The sequence below is a fragment of the Manacus candei genome, unplaced genomic scaffold, assembly GCF_025592945.1.
Source record: "Manacus candei isolate 608988 ecotype Guabito, Panama unplaced genomic scaffold, ASM2559294v1 h1tg000069l, whole genome shotgun sequence".
Classification (NCBI taxonomy): domain Eukaryota; kingdom Metazoa; phylum Chordata; class Aves; order Passeriformes; family Pipridae; genus Manacus; species Manacus candei.
In genome coordinates this window covers 6,659,908-6,685,488 of record NW_026138117.1, presented here as the reverse complement: position 1 = coordinate 6,685,488, position 25,581 = coordinate 6,659,908, and the positions used below count along the sequence as shown (strand labels likewise).

At 37.4% G+C, this 25,581-nt stretch overlaps 2 protein-coding genes across 3 annotated transcripts in view; one reads left to right on the top strand and one right to left on the bottom strand.

The window, feature by feature from the left end:
* Positions 1 to 25,581, bottom strand: part of NCK2 (NCK adaptor protein 2) — an 85,353-nt gene that overhangs the window by 58,200 nt on the left and 1,572 nt on the right. The window lies entirely within an intron of this gene.
* The window catches only part of FHL2 (four and a half LIM domains 2), a 159,314-nt gene continuing 146,579 nt past the window's right edge, over positions 12,847 to 25,581 (top strand). The window contains exon 1 of the mRNA XM_051806872.1: positions 12,847 to 15,471. Within this exon, the coding sequence (XP_051662832.1) occupies positions 15,371 to 15,471 (101 nt within the window). The 5' untranslated portion in view covers positions 12,847 to 15,370. The remainder of the gene's footprint in view (positions 15,472 to 25,581) is intronic.

Sequence of the window (25,581 nt, the reverse complement as noted above, 5' to 3'; positions counted from 1 at the left end):
AAATAATATCAGTATTTAAAATAAACACTACCAATGCCAGATGCCTTATATGTATATCCTCCAAATACATGAATGACCAGCACCTTTTTAAACTGGAAAGAAATGAGGAGGGTTACATCAGTTAGTGACTGCATCTGCTAAGAATTCTACAACATATATTGTAAAAATCCACATTATTTTAAGAGGAATCACATACTTCTTACATTCTTTCAGCTCTCCCCTAAAAGTCTGAGCTATTAAAAGGTATTAAAACAGCTGATGCTGATACCAAATTACTACCTAAACTCACTGTAATATGCAATTTTTTTAATTCCTGGATTAAGCAGGATTTTCTATCTTGATACTTGCTGATATTGATCTAATTCATATTTGATTATGCTGAGCTGCAAACTTCCAGGGCAACCCCTGCACAAGAAAAAGAAAAAAACAACAGAGTGGATAAATCACAAATAGGAGGCCAGGAAGCTTCCTGCCCAGGAAGGCTACAAACTCTTTGAGAGGACATGTAATACTGCAGTCTCAAAATCAAACAACCCCCACCCCCTGCCCAAAACCCCACACGTATCTGTTGTTCAGACTGATAATTAAGCACCAAAATAAGTGCAAGCTGTGTCCAACCACACTCTGCAAGCTGAAAGAGGCTCACAACAAAGGTACTATGCCACCAAGATAGCCCCAGGTTTTTTAAGCATTCCTATTCAAGAACCATGTGTGAAAGGTGAAGTATTCAAACTCTGTTTTATACCAATTCCCTGATTTTTCCTTTTGCATTACAGCAAGGAAATGGATCTCATAATCTTTCTTGTTCTCTTTATTTAAGGGTTTAGAAGCTGGCTATGTAAGTATATGTATAAATATCCCTAAAGCCCACATAGGAGAAGCAACAAAGGTCTTGATTTATGCTTAGGACGGCTCTAAACCAGCTCAAAAACCCTTACAAATGTATCCTGAAAGACCTGCATTACCAATTATAACTGCCAATAGACAAGCAGAAACCAAACTATATGTACCAAGGTTGTTCATAAACTCTAAGTATCTCTAGGGAAAGGTAAGGATTAGGCTTCAGCCTTAGGTAATACTTAACTAAGCATGCTTCTCAGGCCATGGTTTGAGCATGAGATAATTATTTTGGTTTCCTTAGTAGGATACTTTATTATTCAAATTATAGATTTCATTTTTAGAAACATCTTAGCATCTATAGCTAATTACTTTTCTTCAGAATTTTATAAACTAGTATTTTGTACATACATTCTAATAATTGGTTCCATTTGAACTTCAGCCCTTTTCTGATTGATAATTTAATGTTTTGTTTGTAAAAACTGCACAACAACAGTCTTTTCCATTAAATATAAAATCAGCTCAGAGTCTTTGAGGATGACCTCAGTGATTAACAACTCATCAGCCCAAGCAGCTCCTTCCCAAATTTATTTTTCCTATTGCATCTTTATGTAAAACATTTTAATGGCAAAGACATATATGATCCACAGAATCATACCAGTTCTTCCAAACCTCTCTACTCAAGTCTGAGCTTTTAATTCAATACTTGTGGATTTTAGGACTGTGAAAAATGACAACAGAAAGCATCTTAATATACTCTTTACAGTAATCTAGTAATCTGCACATGTAAATTACTGAAAATGCACACCCCCACTGCAAAAAGCCATTCACAGATGCCTTTTGGAGAAGTGAAAACCACAGACTCCAATGAATTAACTGCCACAGAAGGATGTGACACTAACTCAGTATCAGAGAAACACTAGGGAGAGACAGCTGGTTACCACTCGTAGCTAAGACGACTAAGTTTAAAATAAGCAAATAAATCTCACAGTTAAACAGTTTGAGAAGACTTGCTTTGGGGCAAGATGTAACAGAAAATGGACTGTAGCAGGGGCTACAGACAGTCAGGTAAGGCAGACTTAGCCCACTGGCAATTCAAAGCTAAAGGCTGACTGCAATCCTTATTAGAGTTCCTGTTCTGGTAAATTATTCATTCTTCCCTAGTCTGAAGAAATGTCTGAGTTGATAGGATCACTACTTCCCAAGAACACAGTTCCCCAAACCACCTGATTTTTAATTCCAAGTTAACCATCAGAAAAGCAGTTGAAGCAGTTTTTGCCTGAACCGCCAGAAATTTTGCTTTAGGTTGACAACAAGAAGAGAAACGTTAACACATCTTTGGTTCCACCACAGCACACAGCAGCTCTAGCTGCAGGCTCTGCTATTACTGCTGTTAGAAAGATAACTAGGTATTCCAAAATCTCATCATATCCAAATAAAATTTGGCAACAGCCTACCTTCTGAGGTTTTTAGCAGTGATTTTCTTCCTTTCATGTCTCATATTCATTTGATGGTGCCTTATTCTACTTATTTTAATCATGCCAATTCAGTGGCAGATTACAAATGAAAATGCAATAGAAACATTGAAGGCCCTGTAACAATAGTCAAAACAAAGATTTCCTATGGCAGCTGTCAAATTAATGACATCTCCAAAGCTATCTAAGTACAGTATCTGGGCAGAAATCCAATTATGTCAATTCTGTCTGAATACTCCAAAAGATAGTCCTACTGGGGTTAGAAGTAGAAATAATTTTAAGTGCAGATTAGCTACATAAGCAGCTCCACTCTTGAAACCAGAACAAGGGACCAAAAACCTAAAGGCATGACATTTATCTGGACACAAGGGAGAGGAAAAAAAGAACTATTAGACATCTGGCAAAAGGTCAAAGCCAATTACCTTGTCCAAATTTGCCCCCCAAGATAATAGCTTCTAGGTTCACTTCTTTGAAAAAAGACATATTGACTCAAAGTAATTACAAATATTTCTGCTTACTTCTACATCCTCCACAAACATTTTGTTTGTTTCAAAACTTCTTTTTCCCAATAAAACATTAAACAGCAGTAGTATAACATGCCAACTCCTCAGAAGCATGAAATAAATTTATCTAAAATATACATAAAAGAAAATAATATTCTCCCTCATTTTGACAAAGGGTATTCAGGGCTTTTAATTCAAGAGTATGATATCTCACTGACTTTGCTGCTTTCCTTAAGCCATTTCAACTGCTGATTTTCCTTTCACCTTGCAAGTGTCTGTCTTACTGCTTAATTATGTGGCAAATTCAGTTTGCTGAACCGTGCCATAGGATTCTGTTTATTTGTTGTTTTAAAACAGACAAGGATCAACGCAGAAGGGGGTCGGAAACAGCCTTTTAATTCAACTAAGAAAAAAATACAAGGATTTTTTTTTTCTTTCTTTTCAGGCATATTAAAATAACTGTTCTTGAAACTACAGATGAACATAAGTTTATCTGTTTTTTAAATTAAACTACTCAAGATATGAAATTAAAATAGATATTATTTTAATTAAATAATAATAAAGATATTATGAAATTAAAATAAAAACTGCATATCCCAAGTAACTGGAACAATATACACTGGTATATACATTCTACCTAGAAACATATCTCTATTATGAGTAAACCTTTAAATAAATATACATATATTATAAATGAATGATGATGAATAATAGCAGACTGATTAGACAAAGCTTCTAATCCTGATATGTCTGCAGAATGGAGAATGCTTTCAAAAGTAAGGATACAACTCACTTCACATATATCATAAGTGCTTCTGCTATCAACATGATATAAAATTCAAGAGAATGTCAAGCATTCATTATGAATTAGCCTATATTTAGGATTACTCCAGGCTTGTGCTTCTTTCACCAAGACTCACACAGTTAGAGGTGGGTGTTTCCTGTTGATGTTTGATTGGTTTTTTTTCCTGATCACAGTCATAAAGGATACTCAGAAAAGTCTGAAAATAAGAACTCTTTTAGGTCAAAATGTGGTATGTTCTAGAATGTACAACTAATTAAAAAAGAAACTTAAAAACCCCCAGATAATACACAAATGCAGGGTTGCACTCCAGAACTCAAGATATTCTTAATTCAAAATCAGTGCCAATGAAGAGTAGCTAACATCTTCACCTGCTCAGGGCACTTAATTTCAAAATCTTTTTTAGAGGTATTCACAGAGACCCCTTTGCAAGGCAGTAGTTTTGGATATTATCAGTTTGGACCAAATTCAAATCAGTAACCCACCGTGTTTTTCTGCTGTTAAAGCATAATTTTCAATATCAAACACAATAATTTTAACTAAACTTGTTATTAATATACTTTACTGTATTTACTTACAATGAAAATAATAGTTTATTTAAAATAGTTTCCAACTGAATCAATGAGGCTGTCAGAAACATTTTGACAAAGCCTAGAAAAAAATCCTTGAGCTACAGTTTTGCACTTTTTTAAAGTTTAAGGATATATACAAGGAATCTATTTGTTTTCAGTTCTTTATTATACGAGACTTCATTTTTGCATTTACTCTCTAGAACACACTGAGCACAGTACCATGAATCCTCCTTCATGTCACACAGGCACTGCAAATCCAATTATTACTCTATTAGGTCTCATTTAAATCCCTACAGTAGGAAAATAAACTGAACAAAATGAGTATCGGCACGTTTTTCAACCACCTTTACAGTATGACATAGCTAGCAATCACAGCTTAATAAAATTTCATTTACAAGAAAGGTAGCTCTGAATTTTCTTTGTCTGCCAGGCATTTCAGAAAGGCTTGGGAAATGCCTCTTCTTCCCACCATCCCTTGAAGAAGCTGCTTGACCATTGCTATTTCATGCTTCTCAAACACCAGTGCCTTCTGCCTGTGGCACAGAAGTGTTCCTGTCTCAATGCTCAAAACATAGGTAGACCCTACTAATAACCACCAAGCAAATTCAACATTTACTCAAATAGTGTCCCAGTTGTTGTTTTCTTGTTTGTTAGGTGCTGTTTTCTTTTGTTTGTTGATTTCCAAAGATTTCCTGGGTAAGGAATCCTTTGACACAGGGTGACATCAGGTTGAAAAGCAGAGAGGGGAGACCAAAACAAAAACCCCACTAATCTGAAGGATACTGAAAAAATGATGGTATTTTTAAAAACAAGCTCTTATCCTATCTGGATGTAAAAAACTATCATTGCTAAATATTGTAAAGTAAATTTGCACAACTTTCAGAAGCTCTGAATGCTTCACCACCTCAGTGCACTTCATTTATGGATATATAATAATCATGTGTCCCTCTACCTTCATTACAGTCTTTACAAATCTCATCCCACTACCCAAAAACTCATGTTTATAAATGTCCAGGTCTGTCCTTCATTATGGGAATAGATAACCCAAAGAAAACAAACTAAAAAAATCCCTCATTTGTAGTTAGCACTCATCACAGTCAAAGCTCTCCTTGAAGGATACGCAAAAGCCTTGCTGAATAGCTCTTTCTTAATAGCTGACCTGACTAAATGATCTTCCTCATTCAGGCCAGAAATCAAAATGTCATGATGACATTTAAACACATGATCTGTTGTTAAAAATCAAAAGTCAGAAAAACATATTCAGTCCACTTTCAAACATACTCCCCAAACACTGTTTCTAGGACAGATAGGTTCAAAGTGTCAAGAACAGACTTTTAAATATTTCAGTCACTTCATTAAGCAATTTTAGTTACAATTGTATTAAATTTTGTCCTTTACATGCCTACTGACAACCTGAGAAACAGGTAAGTTCCAGGCTGAGGGAGAGAGGATACTGATGGAGGAAAGGAGGGCAATTAAGCAATTCCAAGGTTCATACTCCAATTCCACAATTAAAATTGGAAGATCTAGGCAAGAGTTTTCTCTGTGTGGAGGAGATCATAAAGCCAACAGCATTGATGGTTGTTTTTTTTCTTTCTGCTAGAAAAGGAAACAAAAGAGGGAGGCATTTTCCCATGCATATTACTCACATGGGCTTTGCTAGTGTATTTCCATGGGTTTTTTTCTGCATGCTCTTTAAAATGCCTTTAAGGACCTTAAGGAACAGAAACCTCACTAACAGAAACATGAAGATACCAGCTTCATGATCCAAACATCTTTGCCTAGAAATGAAGCTAAGAATATAATCTCTGAGTTTTTTAAAACTAATAAAGATCTGAAAATTGTACTTCTAAATCAAAGTTAACTTTAAAGGAGGTGGAACGATATCTCCTTTCTGTGGGATTTTAATTAGATTTGTTTTCTTTGTAATCTAACATTCCTTTCAATAGGCTACGATGGCAAATATGGGTCCTTTAACAAGAACACATCCTCTAGGGAAGTTACACCTCTCAAACTGCAAAAGAGCACAAACATCCCACATTGCTTGAGAATCCAAAGTCTATTGCCATGAAGCCTAAGAGTAACAATCTCAGAAACTCACTGTCAATTGCTAAAGCGTACACACAATTTTTCTTCAAACAAATCAGTTATAGTAACCTTTCATTTAGATCAGTGATATCACAGATGCCACGAGTGCTTTCTTCTTGAGAAATATAAAGTAACAGTTCCCAGTAAAATTAAGTGTTTTCAAAAATAGAACCTATATACAGACTATGAACATAGCAAGTGCTTAAATCATAGCTACTGTATTTTTAGAAGCACTAGGTACCTCAAGAAAGCTGTACAACAAGCTTCACATTCTTAGCACATTTGACATATGGTGGAAAAAAAAAAATCACTCCAGGAAGACATCCTGTGTGAACAGGATTCAAAATTCTGGTGATGGTCCAACAGTCAGAAGTAAACATACCCCAGTGAAACAATATCAAGGACAAAAAGCCTGATGCATCATCTAGTACTGGTTCTGTCCCCATAAATGGGTGTACCACTCATTTCTTTGCCAAAAAAAATTATTCTCACCTTATGCTTTATTAACTTGTAGTAACTTTACATGTGGAAACTTAGTTGTTCAACTAGAATTACCCTTATGCTTCCTGCTGATGACAGGCCTTAATGAGCTCAGGCAAGGTCAATCAATATTCAACATCCCAAAATATACCTGAAACAAAGCAATTCAGGCCTGTTTATTTTTCTTAAAGACATATTACTATCTCGCTTTTTGAAATGCAAAGGTAAGAAAGGACAGAAAAAACCCCACCCTTCAGAGTACACACCCACCGAAATTCCTATCATGTGTTTTTACACTTATTGCTGATCAGTAACAAAGTTTTAAACAAGATAGTGTCACACTTACAAACTGTAAGAATAAATGTTACACACTTTGTTTCAGCTTTGCCACCTAAAAAAACTGACTGGCTTCACCAGAGAAACGTGACTCCCCTTTTCTGCAGAATACAACGTGATGAGAGCTTCAAATTAGCACACTGGGCCTGAGAACCAAACTCAAAGCTGTCACAGAGCAAAAACACCTCCTGTTTGAATAAAGCTCCAGATTCTCAAAGGAAGAATCACCTCAAAGGAGGGCAGAATTGTTTCTTTGTCCAGCCTTTCAATGTACTCACAGGCAAGAAACCTTCTCTTTCCTATCAATGCTCTCCTTGGAGCAGAGAGGAAGGAAGACTGTCTGGACCTGCTACTTGAAGACAACTTACGCAGGCAAGCTGAAGAGTAGGTAATCCCAACATAAACACCAGCTTTAAAAAGTCACATGTTAGTCAAGTTTATGACGTCAAATTAAAGAATAAGCCATCAGACTAATACACACACATCCACAAACTTTGAAAGACATCTTGTATACCTATACAAAAGCTTTACTGAAAAATGGAATGAGATCCTCAAAAATCAATCACAAGACTTCTGTGATTCTCAGCAGGGCAGGATTTCCCCCACAGCTCCAATGACTGAGTCAGGCTAATTACCACCAAATGTTATGAAACAATTCTTCACTAAAAAAGAACCAACCCAAAACAAAAAAATCCAACCACATGCATCTATCATTTCAAAGAAAACCTGCAGAACGAGAAGTATGTGTAAATTGATGGCCTAAGGGCAGCAAGAGTTCTGCTTCAGGTCTACAGAGCTTCTCCAAACCAACATGTAAATGAGAGTACGAATCTACCAGGGATATATTTTGATTGCTAGACCATGCTATCACATCTTCATTAGTGTCATTACCTGCAATATCTAGCTTAAAGCTTTGATGGACATGCAATCACAACTTAATTTCATTTCAGAGGGATCTGCCACATTACTCCTTGCTGGTGTCTTCAAAGCGAGAGCTTGGATAGCAGATGTAGTCTTTTAGAAAGGGTCTGGCAAAGACTCCATGCCTTGTGTACAATACAGATTGGGAGACTGGTGTGACAACTCACATGAGAAGGTTGAGCAGTCAAAAGCAGAGAAAGAAGCAGGACAAGAACAGCTGAAACATAAAACTAACAAAATTGAAACCGATGCAGAAAGTTTTTAAGCAATTAGCAATTCCCTGCACAGACAGGGAAGGAAAAATACACACAGAAGAGCTATGCAGAGTTTAGTTTTCTCAAGCTGATGACAAACAACCATCAATTATTACAGTATTCAGAACAATTTGACAGAAAATAAGGGTTAGGTAGTAATAGCTTTGGTGCAGACATTGCTTTTGATACACTGAAATTTCAGAGATAATACATTCAAGAAAATTTATACGCAATAAAGGAAACACAGTCCATCTACATTGAGTTTTACACTAGAAGATCTCAGGTTTTAGCTAGGGTTTTGCCTTTGACAGCTTAAACTGTAATCCTGAAAGATAAAATACTAATGAATTAGAGCCAGTCTTTCATAAGGGAAGAACTGGGGAAATGTTTGTTGCTAATTTAGATCCAAGTCAGAGATACACGATGAAAAGGTTTAGCATACAGGGATTTTTCAAATGGCTCGCTATGTGTTCCATTTTGTGACTGTCTCTTATTTAGGTTTCTTTATATGAATATACATAGGATTTCTAGAAAAAGTGGAAGAAGAGATTCCTAACAAATGTATGAAGAAAGAGGACTAATAAATAAAGTGTAGTAATACTCCTCTTAAACCATTTCAAAATCAGTTTCTATATGGATGGCAATTTGAGAAGTGTATTACCATTCTGACAAAGAACCTTATGCTTTGAGATTGTTTTCCGTGTAAAGCAGGTAAAGCTAAAAACCCTAAAATGTCTTTTTCTTTTATTCCTACCAAAACACACAGAAATGGCATTTCAGAAGTGCCAAATTCCTGATCTCGAATAAACATTACACTGAATACATGCTTAATGTTACATACAGTGTTACCGAATTTCAAAAGCAAAGAACAATGACTTATTATTATTGTGGAGTGTTTTATTTATACTCCGGAACTCTTAAAGTGGAATACATATATGAACTGAGGTTTTGTATAAAAAAAGTTTGCTGACATTATTTTGAAAGAATCCTTTGTCTCAGAAAGAATAAGGTCATTTGGAAATATTTCACGCACCAAGAAAAAAACCCAAAACTAACATTCAGAAAGAAAGGATATAGTTTTCACCTCCTTCAAAACTCCATGAATTTTCCAACAGCTGCCCACTGTCCCCCACAAAAGGACATGCTATCAGCATCACAAAGCTCCCATCCTGTATCCATTCATGCCGCTGACCACGTCCTTTCACCAAAGAGCTGCCCCATGGCCTGGAGCAGGGTGGCACACACACAGATCCCAAGTGCAGCTCCTGGCCCTCCTGCCTGCCACCTGCAAGAACCAGAGTTCCTGCTCCTTGACTCTCACAAGAAGATTCATCCTTGTCAAACTAATTAATCAGTTAACACAGACCTAATGTATCAGTATTTTCCAGCAAGAATGAAAACATTTTTCCACCAGAAGGTTATGTGAGAACATCAGAAATGTTGGTAATTATAAACACATGTAAAAACTGCTGCTTTACATCACTGAAGACACTCCTTCGCCATCACATTTTTGTTACAAGTGGAGTACACAACATATGCTTTCATTCAAGGTCAGAAATGGCAATTAACTGGCACATAGCAAGTTAAATTGAACCATGGAGATGATCTAACAAGGAAGAAACTCAGAATCTTATCAAAAGCCTTGGGGTTTCATACAAGAGCATAAAGGCTGTGGGTTGGAAGTGGTTATGAACAATTACTGTATCCAGGTACAACACTTTTTAAAAGAAAAAACTGGGGAAAGGATTTAGTAGAGTAATATGATTTCCCCTGTGAACACTCTCTTATTGCTACAGGAAGACAGAATTAATTTTAACAAATTCTACCAGCAAAGCAAATACTGTGGCAAAATACTAATCATTCAAATTACCTCACAAGTAGGTTCCCCCCCTCCTTCTATGTAAAGAAAATTTCAAAATTAATTGTCTTTGATTCTGGAGAAAATTCACAGAATTTGTGTAAGCTTACATGAACACAACTGATAGTAATAAGGAACTACCTTATTAGTTTGCCCTCTGCAAGGAGGAGATGCTTTTTCTAACTAAAACCTGACACAATTTCCCCAAATATCTTTTCTGCATTTAAAAAGTTTTCATAAAGTCTCCAGGATTAAAAATAACCCTGGTACAAATACCTTCAGTAATGCTTCCTCAGCTTTTACTAACCAACAAAAGCTTAAGAAATCTACTCGAAGTACAATCAATACAGAACCTTTTAAGGAGACACAGCATACATATAAAAAACCAGTTAAACAATACGTAAGAATTAAGTTCAGGTATTAGTCTGAAAGAGAGGTTTAGGCACAAAAAGGGTTGGAAATGAAGAATTGAAAATGATAACAGTTGCCAGTAGCAAAAGGATGCTCAGTATTTCTTACCAAAGGATACTCTAATTAAACCTACGTCCCGAGGACCTCGCTGCCACCATCCAAGCTTGCTTGGTCCTGGCAGATGAACCTTAAGATTAAAGGGTGGGTCCAGTTCTGCACATACTGTGTCTCACCTAACAAATCCACTGAGCAGGCTCGAAGGTTTTACCCACATTTGTAAAGCCCTGTAGCAACGGGCAAGGGTTGAAACGGCAGGTGAAAGGTGCTGGAACATCAGAACCGTGCTTGATAATCAGAACCATGCTTGATACTGCAGATAGTGGATGTCCTGAGCGTCGCTCTGCCCTAATCGCGCTTGTAACAAATGTGGGTAGAGCCCTTCCCAAATCTTCATTCGCGAAGCCTAGCCATGAATTTCTTATCATCTCCCAGAATAAACTGACAGTCCAGCTGAAATTAGTGCATATTTTGAAACATAAATTACACCTACACCTTGCTGCATTAGGATGGTGGCTCAGAAGTAAGCACACAATCCCTCCAGCAGAATGTACTTCAAAGCCTCCCCCCTCCTCTGCCTACAGAGCTCGGCAATAGATAAAATTGAGAATGTGGTTTTCATTCATTTCTTCCAGGCACTCTAAAATTCACACATGCACCTCAGAGTGGCTTGAAATCTGGCATACCATATGGCAGTACACTTGTCATTTCCAGAAATATGTTGAATATGGGTTCCAGAGATATAAAGCCCTAATAAAAAATAAAGAAAAACAAAACAAACCCAAAACTCCTGAAGCTAACAAATTCTCCTCAAACACCACTAGCTTTATACTGCGCACAACTGGAGAGCCTGGGCTTTGATCAGGCTTCAAAGAACCTCTTCATTTGCCCCAGAAAATAAATCTGATGCATTTGCTTGTGCAGGCTTATTTCCCTTCTGTTTTGCAACTCTGTAAAGTTATTTACACTTGCCTTAAGTGAGACTGAAGTAGAAATGATACATCAACATCAATAGTAGAATTTTACAAACACGTTGCACTTGGAGCACAAAGTGCATGATTTACAAGCTGCAAAACAGCAAAGAATCAGGATCAAGAGTTTTATGGCTATTCCAGTGTGAACCAACCGAAGAAGAAATAATTACTTATTCCCATTCCTGCATACAAAATTTAATGGTGCACATGATGAAGTAACATTCAAAAAAATAACAGAGGAATTAGCAAACAGATTTCTTTTAAACCTGAAAAAGAAATAAGGCTCTCCTGCTGGTTAAAATAATCACGGTCTCTCTAAGCTCAGTAAATTAGAGTGAAATTTCAAAAAAAATTGGCAGAGCTGAACTAAACATCTTGCTGTTGCCAAAATGAGTGAGTCCTGTGCTGTAGGTAGAAAGCAACTAATTCATCCTTCTATGATAGTTTTTACTTTCCAAAGATGTCTATTTTCCACTATTTGCAATCTGAGATAAAATGATCTTTCTTTTCTAAGACAGAAAACTCAGATTAGCAAACTGAAATCAAACAACATTACATAACCAGAATGAATTTCCTCCTTTCTTTTTTCTTTCAATGATGGAACCCCAGATCGTGTTATTTTCTGACTTAGATACAGAGAGACATTTACCTTTTTTGCTGGTACACTCAGCTTTACCTTATTGTCTTTTAACCTCATATCGCCTCTTGAAACTAAGTTATCTTAACACACACCTTCTTACCCCTAGGATGAAAACTAACAGCAAGTAGTAAATGTTGAGAAGACCTGCTTTGCGCATGATACTGTGTTTTTAAACACACACAGAAATCAGGAAAATAATTTTACTCAAGAGGGGTGGATCCTATAGTCTCTAACAAACTTCACATGTGCATATTCCATAGCGAAATTTGTTTAGGAGACAGTGTACATACACCATTCATCCAGAATGGGGTTGTGACTTGGAAAAGATGGCAAGGAAGTACAGAGGATTCTGCAACCAGATCTTCTGCAATCCAGACCTTCTGCAAAATTTCTATGTATAAGGAAGAAAATCAAGAGCATTTCCACCCTAACTGAGAGAGAATACTTGCAAGCACCTAAAACAATTCATGGCAGCATCAACTAGGATACGTCACATAGCACAAACACTGTTCCACTACACTAATAAATCATGTTCATCCAAGACCAGGATCCATTCAGCTGCTCCAGCTGATGAGTGTTTCAGCCATGCAGAGACAAGACTACCACATACCTGCCACTCACATCTCCTAACGATGACAGTGTATCTGCTCATTGCTGCTAGAGGCAGTGGGCTTTGAGAAAGCCAGGGTTTTTTCCCCAGGCGTAACAAGCACAGAGCTGTCAGCCGCTGGTGTTGCCATCTAGGGAAGCTATTCCTAGAAAAGCGAGAAAAATGTGTGGGCTGAGCTGAAAAGACAGTGGAGAAATTAAAGCAAGCAGAAGAGTCCTCTGTAATACAAGAGGTGGAGGAAATCCCCATGTCTGCTAAGATTTAAGTTGACGAGCAGATCTCTTCCCCTTCCCCCCCGCAGCCAGGAACCAGGTTTTTCAGGTATACTGACTGAGCTTGCGGGTAGGATCAAACACAGCTTCCACATGCTACAGTTAAAATTTACTGTGCCTAGGAGACAAATAAAGTATGCTAAATTTCCTGAACATTTTAATATTCATGGGAAGGCAGAATAAAGCCAAATAAAAGCCCTAGAAAGTCTACACTTTACAGAACTTCCTATATATTTTGCAGATTGCACTGAAACCACGTGCTGATGCTGCCAGAACAATTCAAGAACTACCCAAATGTGTGTTTGACAGGTTCAGACCTACTGCAAAGGAAGGAAAATCTGACATGGGAAGCCTAAAAAAGATAATTACTTCAGCATGATATATGGAGGTGTTCCTGGGTAATATAGATGAAATTTCTTTCATTATTCTTTCAATAAAATCAGTTTGAAATTCAACTTTTACACTATCCTTAATTGTAGGTGCAAAAACCAGAAAAGATGCTATTAAAGCCACATGCACTCTACTGTCCTCCCACAGCTACTACTACACTAGCAAAAAAACTATTCTAGATAGACAACAGCATCTAGAAAAGCAGTCCTTACACTGTCATACCTAAAATGCCAAGGAGCCAGAACTGATTCTCAACTGTGCATAAACTTCTTTTAATCATACCTTTTTTTTCACATATGTGCTTTTCTTGACAAAGTCCTAAATCCAAACCTCAGAAAAGTTAACTAAACATATTCATAAGTGGCTTGAGTATCATAACTCAGTTGATTAAATATTTGGAAGAGTTCACCTGGTGGCTTTGAAGTGGAGCAGAGGACCAATTCAGGCCTCTGCAAGTAGTATTATACTCCTTGAGGATCTATCAGTAAAATGGTAACAATCCTTTAGCTAAAGCAAAGCCAAAAGATTCAAGATGGGAAATGAAGCTATAAACAGGAAGAGTGCAAAAGTTTACCTCTTGTACCCAAAGTTAGCAAACTATTACAACATCAATGTACACGCCAGTAAATCTCTTTTCCTTTCTAACTTACAGATTTAGCCTTTAAGGTGTTCTGTGCACTTTTTCAAGCTCTGGATGCATATTTTAATTCTATACTTAAAGATCTTCCTGCATTACAAGAAAATTCTTATTATTTTGCTTTGATGCTTGGATGTTTTCCAGATGAAGCTCTAAATTGAAGTTCAGCAGAAAAACGATCAGAGCACTACATTTCAATAACAGAAGCATTGAAAGTGTGGCCTTCAGCGTATTAAACTCATCGCTGGAAGCTACATATGAAAATATATTACCCACCTCAGAAAACTCTCCATTGTTATAATTTGGTCATTTCACACACCAATGATCAATCTCAGCCAAGCACATTCTGTAAGTCCATACATAATGATAAAAAATTAGACATACCAGAGAAAAATTAAAGCTCTTCCTTCGTGAACAAGTTTATTCACCTAGTGATTTCATATAAAAATCACTTTTCTACTGCTTCTTGGTAGGAAGCTAAAGCTAAAGATCCATAAATTGTTGGTTATAAGGGTCAATGACTCAGCAATCTGCATTATGCCCACTTTGCAGCAAAAGCTGATATGCACAAAAAATGACTTTAAAAAACAATCTTGGAAGTATGCCCAAAATGAAACTTTTTTTAAAATGTACATTTAAGACTACGAACTATAAATCATGATCTGTTGCCTAATTCTCCCTAAACTCAAGACTTCTACTTTCCCACTCCCTTTCCTTTACCTACCCCTAAAACTGTAAAAGTTTCAGATTGGTGATGCATACAAAAGCCCCAAAATCAGCAACTGTCAGTAAGTATATTACGGTACATCTACAAGCTGAAAACCCCAGGCTACACCTCAGTACAGAAGAACAAAGACTTTTCATAACAGCAATGTTCTGGAGAAATATTACAAAAAAGATTCTATCCAGCTATCGGAAAACAGAAAAACCTAAATAATATTGCTACTGCTATTCCCCCAACACTCTATCACACTGGGATCCAGTGCTGAACCTCATCACACAGTTCTCGCTACAGCAGCTCTCCCACACAGAAGGGTGGACAAGCAGGAGGATGTTGCATAGTGAAGAAAAGTACAGTGTTAATTTCATATAATTCATCTTAGTCCAAAGCCAGTTCAACTGGTAAATCCTACCTCAATTTGGACCACAGTAGTATTCATAAATTCAGTTCAATTAAGTATTTTAAGTTCAAAATTAAGATTTCTCAAATACCAGGTTGCAGGCATATACATGTGAAGGTAGAAAATGAGAACATGATATTCAACAGAATAACCTGTAAGGCACCCTGTACTTACTCTGAACAGATACAAGCAAACAGACAACCCTATTTCTGTGCAACTACATGTTTAGAATAGTGAGTCAAAAAAACAATAACGAAAAAATACCTCCATCCAAATCCTATTCACAGCTGTTAATTTAATGGAAAGACTCTTCCAGCATGAAGAATACATGAGTAATAGCCTCCACGGGAACTTTAATAGCAGATCGTTAGACAAAGGGCTTCATAACACAGCAGCTGGATGCCATTCAGCTACCTGACAGCCCCTGCACTGCTTGGAAAGAGTGCATTAACCAGAAGACATGTATCTCTGAGGCAATGACCAGTGCCCTCTGGTACTGCAAAGAGAGCTGAAGGGGGATGGGAGTAAGGAGGCAGATTCGAATGCTTTGAAAGAGGTATTAGAGCAGAGTGTAAGACAACATACGATGATCAGTCACACACAGAAGCTGCAGGAATGTACAGATTTCTCCACAAGACAGTTACACACATTTATTTTAGCCTTCCATAAATTTACAGTATTTTAAAACAACTGCACTGAAAATGATACAAAAACAATGCTAAACATTCATTCTTTACATTTCTCAATGTAAAAGCATTTTTTTTTATTTAAGGAAAGGCATTTATTGAGTGAAACATGAGGGAGCCTGCCCCAATACCTTAATACCATTCTAGAACATATTCATGGAAGAAGAAAGTTAAAAACAATTATACAAAAATTGTGTCACATTAGACAGGATACAGTTTTTTCTAGTTTTATGTATTTTACTTTCTTTGCAGAAATATTTCTGCCATATGAATAGGTTACAGCCAACGCAAAAGCATGTCCACTCACAATCAAGTTGTGTCCTGACTATCTACAAAATACTGCACATGGAAAAGGACAAGGGAGAAGATTAACAAAGCCGAAACAGAGGTGATCACCATCAGTTTAGAAAGCACAACAATCAAGGTATGCACCAACTAAATCAAAGGTTTTCTTGAATAAAGATTAAGTATTTATAGACTCTGTATAATAAAATCTAAAGGTGCATTTACACAACCACCAAAATTGTGAATTATATTGATACCAGGTGCAAGTATTCTTACTGGGGTTTGGAGTTTTGATTGTTGTTGGGTTTTTTGGGATTGTGTTTGTTGGGGTTTTCTTGCATCTAGTAGGCATCACAATTTTAGAAGGACAGCATCAGCAATTTAAACAATCCATTGAAATCCAGCTGCTTAACACTAGGCATGGCATCTTGCTAGCTAGGCACACCCCTCAAGTACAAAATACCAGTGGCAAGAAAATGGGACAGAAACACGAGCCAAGGGCTCCAGTCAGGCCCTTGGTGGCAGCAGGTGGGCAGCAGGCAGGCAGAGCTCATCTGGGGGGTGACTGCAGGAGGTCACTGCTCTCCTCTGTCAGCACTGCCTAGGCAGACACAGCAGGGCAGTTAACTGATGATTATCTTGTTGATCTATGGTCTAGAGAAAAAGAGACTCCTCCCAGGTTTTTCTGCCACTGAAGTGACTTTATCATATAGCAAAAGGTGCTCTCTACTTTGACTCACCTGCATTTATGACTCACTGACATCAGATTCAGAATTGCTATTTTTGAAGAACAAAGCATTTGAAATTTTACTACCTGCTTAGCAAGCATAGCATAATGTACTAAAGACTAAGCTTCTTCTAATGCTATGTACGCTCAGTAATGGTATGTATGCCATTGCTGCAGAAGAGTAAGTCAATGGCCATTAATTCAGATTGCAGTTATGTATGGTATCTTCTTTTAACCACAAGTACATCACTTATATTAACTCAAAGGAATCCAAATGACCAACTACTTAACCACTAAAATTATCCACCCGGAAAGAAGCAAAAAATAAAATAATTCAAAGAACAGAACAGTCAAATCACAAGGGTAAGCAAAGACTTTTATCACAGAATATTGAAACTAGGTCTAGCTGCACCATTAAACAATCTATTATAGTTAAAACATGGGGGGTAAAGAGTTTTAAAAATTGTTAATTTCTATGATCTGCATTGATATACTTACCTTCAAACCTTGGTTCCTCCAAAACAGGTACTATAACCCTCAATGCATTTAAGGGATTTTCTTGCATTGCATTTTAGTTTTTCCTTTTTTTCATAAAATTTGGTTTTCTGTTTTAAATTCTAGGTTTTCACATTTTAAAATTAAGCACCAAATTAAATAATTCCTTGTTTTCTCCATGAGGGACTAACCTCTTTTCCCATCAACTTAGCAGGCATTATATCAAGCACTGCCGAATCCAATCCTGTTCTGTAACATCTCAGTATTATCATTCATTAAACAATGCTAAACTATTAGCAGTCCCACGGACTTTATGGGACTGCCAACAGAGTAGTGTAATACACAATGGACAGACACAAAGTCTGTCCCTAAAAATAAGCTGGTTTTGAGTCAGTACAGCAGAAATTCAACATATAATTCTATATACATGTCGTGACAAGTAAAGAATGTGTAACTAAAAGAGTTGATCTCCAAAGTACCTGTGGTTCTTGTCTTGGAAAAGATGTATTTAGGGCTGAACTTCATGTTTTATAAATAAGACATCCACTCTGATAGGAACACTAGCTGTACTAAGCACGTGCTTGCATTTCGACAGGGCCACAGCAACACTGGGAAAAGCTGGGATACAAAACAAAGAATGAAATTTTGGCAAAGCTATGACATTCTATCTTCCTCACATTGCAGAGAGGAGAAAGGAATATCTGAATAAAATAAACATCCAGGATCTCCTGTCAGCAAAACAGGAAAATATCCTTAAGGAATACAACCAAGAGTATTACAAGACAGGACTAGCAGAGGAAGACACACATTGACACAGTAACAACATTACACAGAGTTTAACAGTTTTGTGCCATAGGAAGTCTATAACATTTCAGTTCATTATGATTCCCCATGCATCCCTTAAGACCCTCAAAGCTCATAAAAATGATGTGTCATATTTTGATACTTCTGCTAAACACGAGCTTTGTTATTGCCAGCGTTTAAACCCAATACAATCCACCCAGTTCTTACTGAGATATCTGATTAAATTTCTAATATTCATGAACTAAAATTTTAATATTGAATGCTCAAAATGATTTAAATCTTTTGATGTAATGGAACATAAGTCATTTAGTGCCAAGTGGAAGGCAGATTCTTTATTATAGCATTAATTATTTGGGATATTAGCATTAATTTCTTTCTCTAGCGGAATTAAATGGAATTCAAAACAGTGTGAATTTATGAATAGTCCACAATATAATTATTTCTATATTATCCCTGCAGCACTAGCAGTAAGACTGCCTACAGACCTGAAAACGTAAAGGAAGAAGATTGATCATCAATACCCCTTTTAATCTTTTCTCTGAAAGACAGAAAAGGTGAAGCTCAGTATGTTTATACTCTAAATGGCTTACACTCCTTTTTGAGGTAAAAATACACATCTTTATACCTATAAATGCAACCTACATATTTTTGTATTCAACATGCAATGATTAAAGGAAAGCACACTTAAGCAAGATGTACCGTAGCCAACCTCTTTTACAATTCAAACAAAAACATTCTTAATTAAACCCACAAAGCTGTAAAAATAGCAGGGACTTTAAAAAATACTTCTTAGCTTACATTTCTAAAGTTGCCACATCCACAGGATTTCAAGTTCTGGTAGGACGGACTAATTAAAGATACAAACATTGTATGTTTTTTCCAGTACCTAAATGGTATGAATTTTTAATTCACTTATGTTACAGGTATAGCCAGACAGTATTGTTAACAAAAGTAATTCACAACTATAAATAAATACAACACCAGTCATGAAAAACTGTTCTTTGCAGATCATTTGTGTCAGTTACCAAAGCACTAGATATTGACAGACCACAATATAGCATAATAGTCCAGTACAAAACATGCAAAAATCAGTATATACAGGTTTTTGCCCAACTTTGCAGGACTTATTCAGTCTAGTTAAACCAGAAACAGCTGGCCAACTAAGACTGTTTATTTTTAAAGTTACAACAGTCGAGGTTATAAAGAAACTGAAGAAACCATCTGCCACTCATTGCCCCTGTTCACAGCCCAATTACACAGGTGTCAGCTCCTGTCCCTGCACTCCACAGCTGAACTACCATGGGGTGTTTGTATCATCACTGACTGATAGTGCTAAAACGAAATGAAAAAAAAAAATCAAGTGAATAAAGGGCTTGCTTTCAACCTAAAAAATGCTCAAAACCTATCCTTCTGGTTTTGCTGAATTTTTTTGTAAAAACACTGAAAGCATCTAAAACATATACATCTTTAAGTGACCAGACAAAGTCCAACTACCTTTTCTTTTTATTGCTACCATTTGGCAAACAATTTTTCAATCTAAAATTATCAATTAAATTTTCAACCAACACTAAATGTACTTAAAATGAAAACCCAAAGGATACTTGTAAAAACAAAATGAAAAAAACCCCGAACTCAAACCCCAGAAAAAGTCTGCATTAAGTTTTGCTAAGACAGGTGGCAGCATGCATTTGCAGCAGCCCAGGTCTTCTGTGGTGGAATCCAGAATCCTTGACAAGTCATCATTCAAGACCTGTCAAATTTGATAACACTCTGTGTGTGTCTGGAGGGACACCATCGATTCAGGGAAATGAACGTGTCGTTTGTTGTCATGACAGCTATCAAAATTCAGCCCGAGAGCATATCATAGAGCCACATATCTCTCATTCGGCATTAAAAGGTTGAAAAATACTTTCCTTGTCTTCATCTGAAACATCATTAGGATGTCAACCAAGAATTCAGCTCCCTTGGAACAGCGGTAGCCCAGGATGGCACTGGGAGCCAAGTCCAACACACAACAGATGTGGGAGAAAACAAGTGCGATGGATACACTGCTACTGTAAGAACAGGAAGGAAAAACCTCACAGCCAAGGTACCCTGAGCATGTTCCTATTGCATTAAAACCAAGAGGTCAGTACGATCGATGCTTGGGACTCCCCTCCTCTGGTATTGGTGCCAGGGTTTGCTAAACAGGAGGCTTAATTTATTGCTGTTCCTTGAAATGTTTTATTAGCCCAGAATGCCCTAAAAAATTCAGAGTAATACACCAGTTTTACTCTCCACATACAGAGTAAGTTTTAACAGGATTTAGTGTTCCTGTTCTCTCCTAAAACTGTGAAGGGATGTGGTGGGTTGACCTTGGCTGGATGCCAGGTGCCCACCCAGTTGCTCTATCTCTCCCCTTCCCACCCAGACAGGGAAGAGAGTAAGATGGAAAACAACTTGTAGTTGGGATAAGGCAGTTTACTACAGCAAAAGCTTGTGTGTGCAAAAGCAAAGTGAAAGATAGCAGGGTTTATTATCTACTTCCCATCAGCAGCGATGGTCGGCTACTCCCAAGAAGCAGGGCTTCAGCATGGGTGATGGTTCCTCAGCAGGCAGCCAAGGAGACAAGGAATGCCTGCCTTCCTGCTCCTTGACTTAGCTTTTATACCTGAGCTGACATCATATGGTATGGAATATCCCTTTGGTCAGTTTGGGTCTGCTGGCCTACTTGGGTCCCCTCCCAGGATCTTGCCCTCAGTTGGGGAAGGAACGTTACAGCACTGATGCTGTGCTCAGTAGCAGCCAAAACACTGGTGTGTTATCAACACCCTGCTAGCCACCAATGCAAAGCACAGCACTGTGAGGGCTACTATTTGGAAATGAACTCTGGCTCAGCCAGACCCAATACAAGGGACCACTCATGAATTACTTTATTTTACTATATAGTTAACTTAATTGGTATACAAAAAGAATTATTTCAGGCAGGATGAGTTAGAAAATCCCAGTATGTTTCATTTATAGTTTGTATGCTTAAAGAACACCACCACTCCTTTCTAAACCTTCCCACTCTGCAAAGGTCTAATCTTATTTTGAAGAAAAGGTTCTAAAACAGTCACAGAGTCACAGAATATGCTGAGTTGGAAAGGACCCACAAGGATCATCAAGTCCTATGCAGGATACTCCAAGAATCACACCATGTACCTGAGAGTGTTGTCCAAACACTACTTGAACTAAGACAAGCTTGGTGCTGTGACCACTTCCCTGGGGAGCCTGTTCCTGAACCACCCTCTGGGTGAAGAATCTTTTTCCTGACATCTAACATAAACCTCCCCTGACTCAGCTTCCTGCTGTTTCCTTGAGGCCTGTCACTGGTCACATGACCAGGGGGACTCCATTTCCCCTCATGAAGATGTTGAAGACCGCAATGAGGTCTCCCCTCAATCTTCTCTTCTCCAGGCTGTCACAAACTTGGTCACAAACCAAGTGACCTCAGTCGCTCCTCAAAAGGCTTCCCCTCCAGACCCTTCACCATCCTCATGGCTCCCCTTTAGATGCTGTTCAATGATTTTTTGAAAATAATATAAATAAGGACAATATAGTTAAATCCAAAGAGAAATGAACTAATTTTTTTTTCAAAAGCTTACTTCTATTTTCTTAAAAATAAAACAGATTTTTTAAATGCTGCTCTGCTAGCAGAACCAAGAATCCCACCCCAGCATGAGCAAAAAGCACCTGTTTTTGCAAACCCTCCTCCCATTCTCCTAGAGGGTCTGATGGCTCCTCCATATTTACACAGAGCTGATCCGGTCTAACTTGCAGGGAAAGACAGCCAAGAGACAGCAATCAGCTAAAAGCAGCTTCTCACTCTGTAAGAGGACATGACCCTGTGTCAGGAGGAGCGTCTGCAGCCTCTATCTTCTTGCTAAACTTCAGTACCTGCTTTCACACTCCTGTCACTTCTCTTTACTAAGGCCCTTATAAATACTGTACCACTTCTAAAATGCAGAAACTTCAAATGTCTCAGAAGTCTAAAAACTGTTTTTAGTTTATTACTAAATAAGTAATAAACTGGAGCCTGCTCATTTATTTTTAGTAGTTGATCCATCTCAGTTAATCAGCACAGCTCTGGTACAGCAAACACCATCCACATCACCTCCAAGCACCACACAACAGATATCTCTGAAGCGATAGAGGAAACAAGCACCCCACCTATCCAAATGGCACAACCTGCTGAAACACAACAGTCAAGAGTTACTATCTAACTATATTTCTCCAATTTTTAATTAAAAATCTTCTTTGAAATAAAGTTTGCATTTCATTAATTTAAAAAAAAAAAGGAGATTGCCGAAGTTACTACCTGATTTTGTAAATATACCACACATATAATTTTTGTCTAATGAATTTTCAGCTATATTCTATCTGTGGTATATCTCACTATCTGTTTTCGTGTCTATTTCCATGGTTGTGTGTACTCTGCAGACACTATCTTAGATGAGTTGAGGAAAACTGGATCAAGTTTCTTCAGTCTAGATTAAAAACACACCTGTATGGCATTTAATTTTGCATCTGTACTTTGTCATGACTGTAAGAGAGAAGTAACACTTTTGAGAATTCGGGGATCTGCCAAGAGTCTCAGCATGTTCACCACACTGTCTGTTCCACTGAATAATCAATAGCAGTTACATATCACCGTATTAATACTTGTTAATGAGGTCAGGACCAAAACCAGTACAACAAATCTACAGAGCGAAAAAGCCCCTAAGCTTTTTTCTACTTTGTTTCTACAACTGTGATCAAATACTGGCTATACCAGCATGCCTGAGCTTCCACTGTAACAGACGTTTTTCTTAGCATGAGTATTTCTAAAACTTTACTGACACCAGGGTTTTGTCCATAGCTGCATTAATTTAAAATGCAATAGGCTGCTATTCTCTAATCAAGATTTATTCCTCTGCACCTGAATTCTTAAAATTTACAATACTCTAGTAAAGCTTAAAAACATATACTGACAGGTCACCTCACTGCACACAAAATTATTATTTGTGCTGGGTTTAAAATATGAACTCACTTCATTAACGGTGAGAAACAAATTAATTTGTTGTGTCACATATATTTAATGGAATATAAAAATATGTATTTCATATTTCAATGCACCTCCAATTTACTCATGTCATTAGCATTTATGAAACAATTAAGAATCCTTATGATGGGGGAAAAAAAGATTATTCCAAGAAAAAAAACCAAACCCAAAACAAACAAACAAAAAACAACCAGAAACCAAACAAACAAAAACACCAACCAAACAAAAACCAAAACAAAAAACCAAACCAAACAAACAACAAAATAAAACCCAAAAAAACCAAAAAACACCAAACTTAACACTTGGAAGAATTACTTTACACACCACCGAACGGAGTAACGGTTTAATTGGCAGGATACTGATGACTACATTACTATGAGAAAACTAATGGGCCTGATTAATTTGCAAGAAAAATTTAAATTGGAACTAGCTTAAACTGAAAAAAGCCTAAGATTCCTGCACCAACATTCATAAGTTTGCAAAGCAAAACAAACAGAAAAGTAATTTTTCGAAACATGTACCGGGATCTCACGTATTAGCTTTTTCAAAAGACTGGACGTTGGTGCACAGGTTAAATGACTAGTGCAGGCCTCACTTCTGTGCTTAAGGAGGAAGACACAATGCTATTTTCCACATTACAAACACCATCCCAGCTCTCTCTGAAGGTGTTCTACTTCAGGAACTAATAAGAATTCTTGACTTTCACTCCATCAAAACTATTATTCTGCAAGACTTCCGTATACCTAGTAAATACACGAATAAAGGCATATTGCCTGTAAGTTTATTATTTCATTAGAAGCAGAAAGCAGCTCTCCTGCAGAGTGCCTCAACTCTCTGCCTCTTCAACACAACCAGATGACCTACTTTGGGGGAGCAGTGTGTCCAGAGATGAGCACCCAGCACCTTACACCCGGTCTGACTAAACTAACCAAAACAGGGCAGCATCCGGTTTCACAGTTTTCAGCTATCTAAAAACTCCTTCGAACACCTCTAACAAATCCACACCAGCAATCCTCCTTCCTCAAAACACAGTGGGGATGGGGGGTTGGGAATACCCGTGTCTTAGAAACCATCAGTCTCTTGATACAAACAGAAAATATTTTTCTAGAACAATCGCTTTGGATTCAAAGTTGCCTTGGTTTGAATTTCAAACCTGCGGCAAGTAAGTTGATACAGCACCTGTCTCCATGAGTCTGGAAGCAGCTTTTATGCTCAAGGAGCATGAAAAATGTAGATACTCCACGTAGTTTTACTGCTGCTCAAGACCACAACCAGCAAACAAAGCTCTCTGGGTATCACTTTTTGAGTCGTTCCTGTTATAGTTTCTACTATAACAGGAAAGCCATGAGCGCTGCAAAGGATTAACATACCAACAGCAACACAAGGCATAAGAAACAAAGGTTGGAAAAGAAGCAGACGTCACTGACCTCCTCTCTCTTTAGCTAATAGAAGACGCGAGGTGACACATAAGAGAACAAACACTTTCCTTACACTTCCAGATTGCTAGCCAGGAAACTAAAGAAAAGAGAGGAAGAGGAGATAACAAATACCCTTTCCACTGTGGTAAGAAGCCAAAGGTTGAAGTTTTAAATTTATCATATATTCAGTAGTAAAGATGTAATAACAAGGATCATCCAGACAATCAAGGACTAACCCTGCTGTTGGTTTCAGAAAAATATAGCAAAAAAGAGTTTGTGTATCATTGTATCACAACAGCAATCAGAAATGTCACCTGGTAGAAGTAGGAGGCAAATGCAATAGCTAATGTTGTAATGACAGAACAACAGCAATAAGAGCTAACATTATAGTGAATCTGTATCTGTTTCATGGCCTATATAAAAATATTTGCTAATTACAGCCTTGATCTTCGTGGTACAGGTGTCTTCTATCGCTACATTTATTCACTGTTCCCAAAAGTGACATCTTTTGTCAAAGTCGTAAGAAGAAAGTCAATTACAAAGACAAAGCGATCTGCTTAACTCCTTAAACTGACATTGGTGAGATAGAGGATTTCAATTTCCAGAGTTGTGAAATCAGGCAACAACATTACTTTACTTCAGAGGTTAAAATCCTAAAAATTAAAACACAGTGCCATTAACATCATCTATATGGTGCTGACTGCTTCAGATTCCTAAAAAGCAGTGGTAAAACAAGTACTTTCAAACAGAAATTCTTCATAATCTCCTACCCAGTGAGCCCTTTCAAATTCCTCCATATTAAGTTCCCAGTCCAAACTCCCGATGATACAAACCACGCGTGGTTAGGCCATAAAAATTTGTTTTTA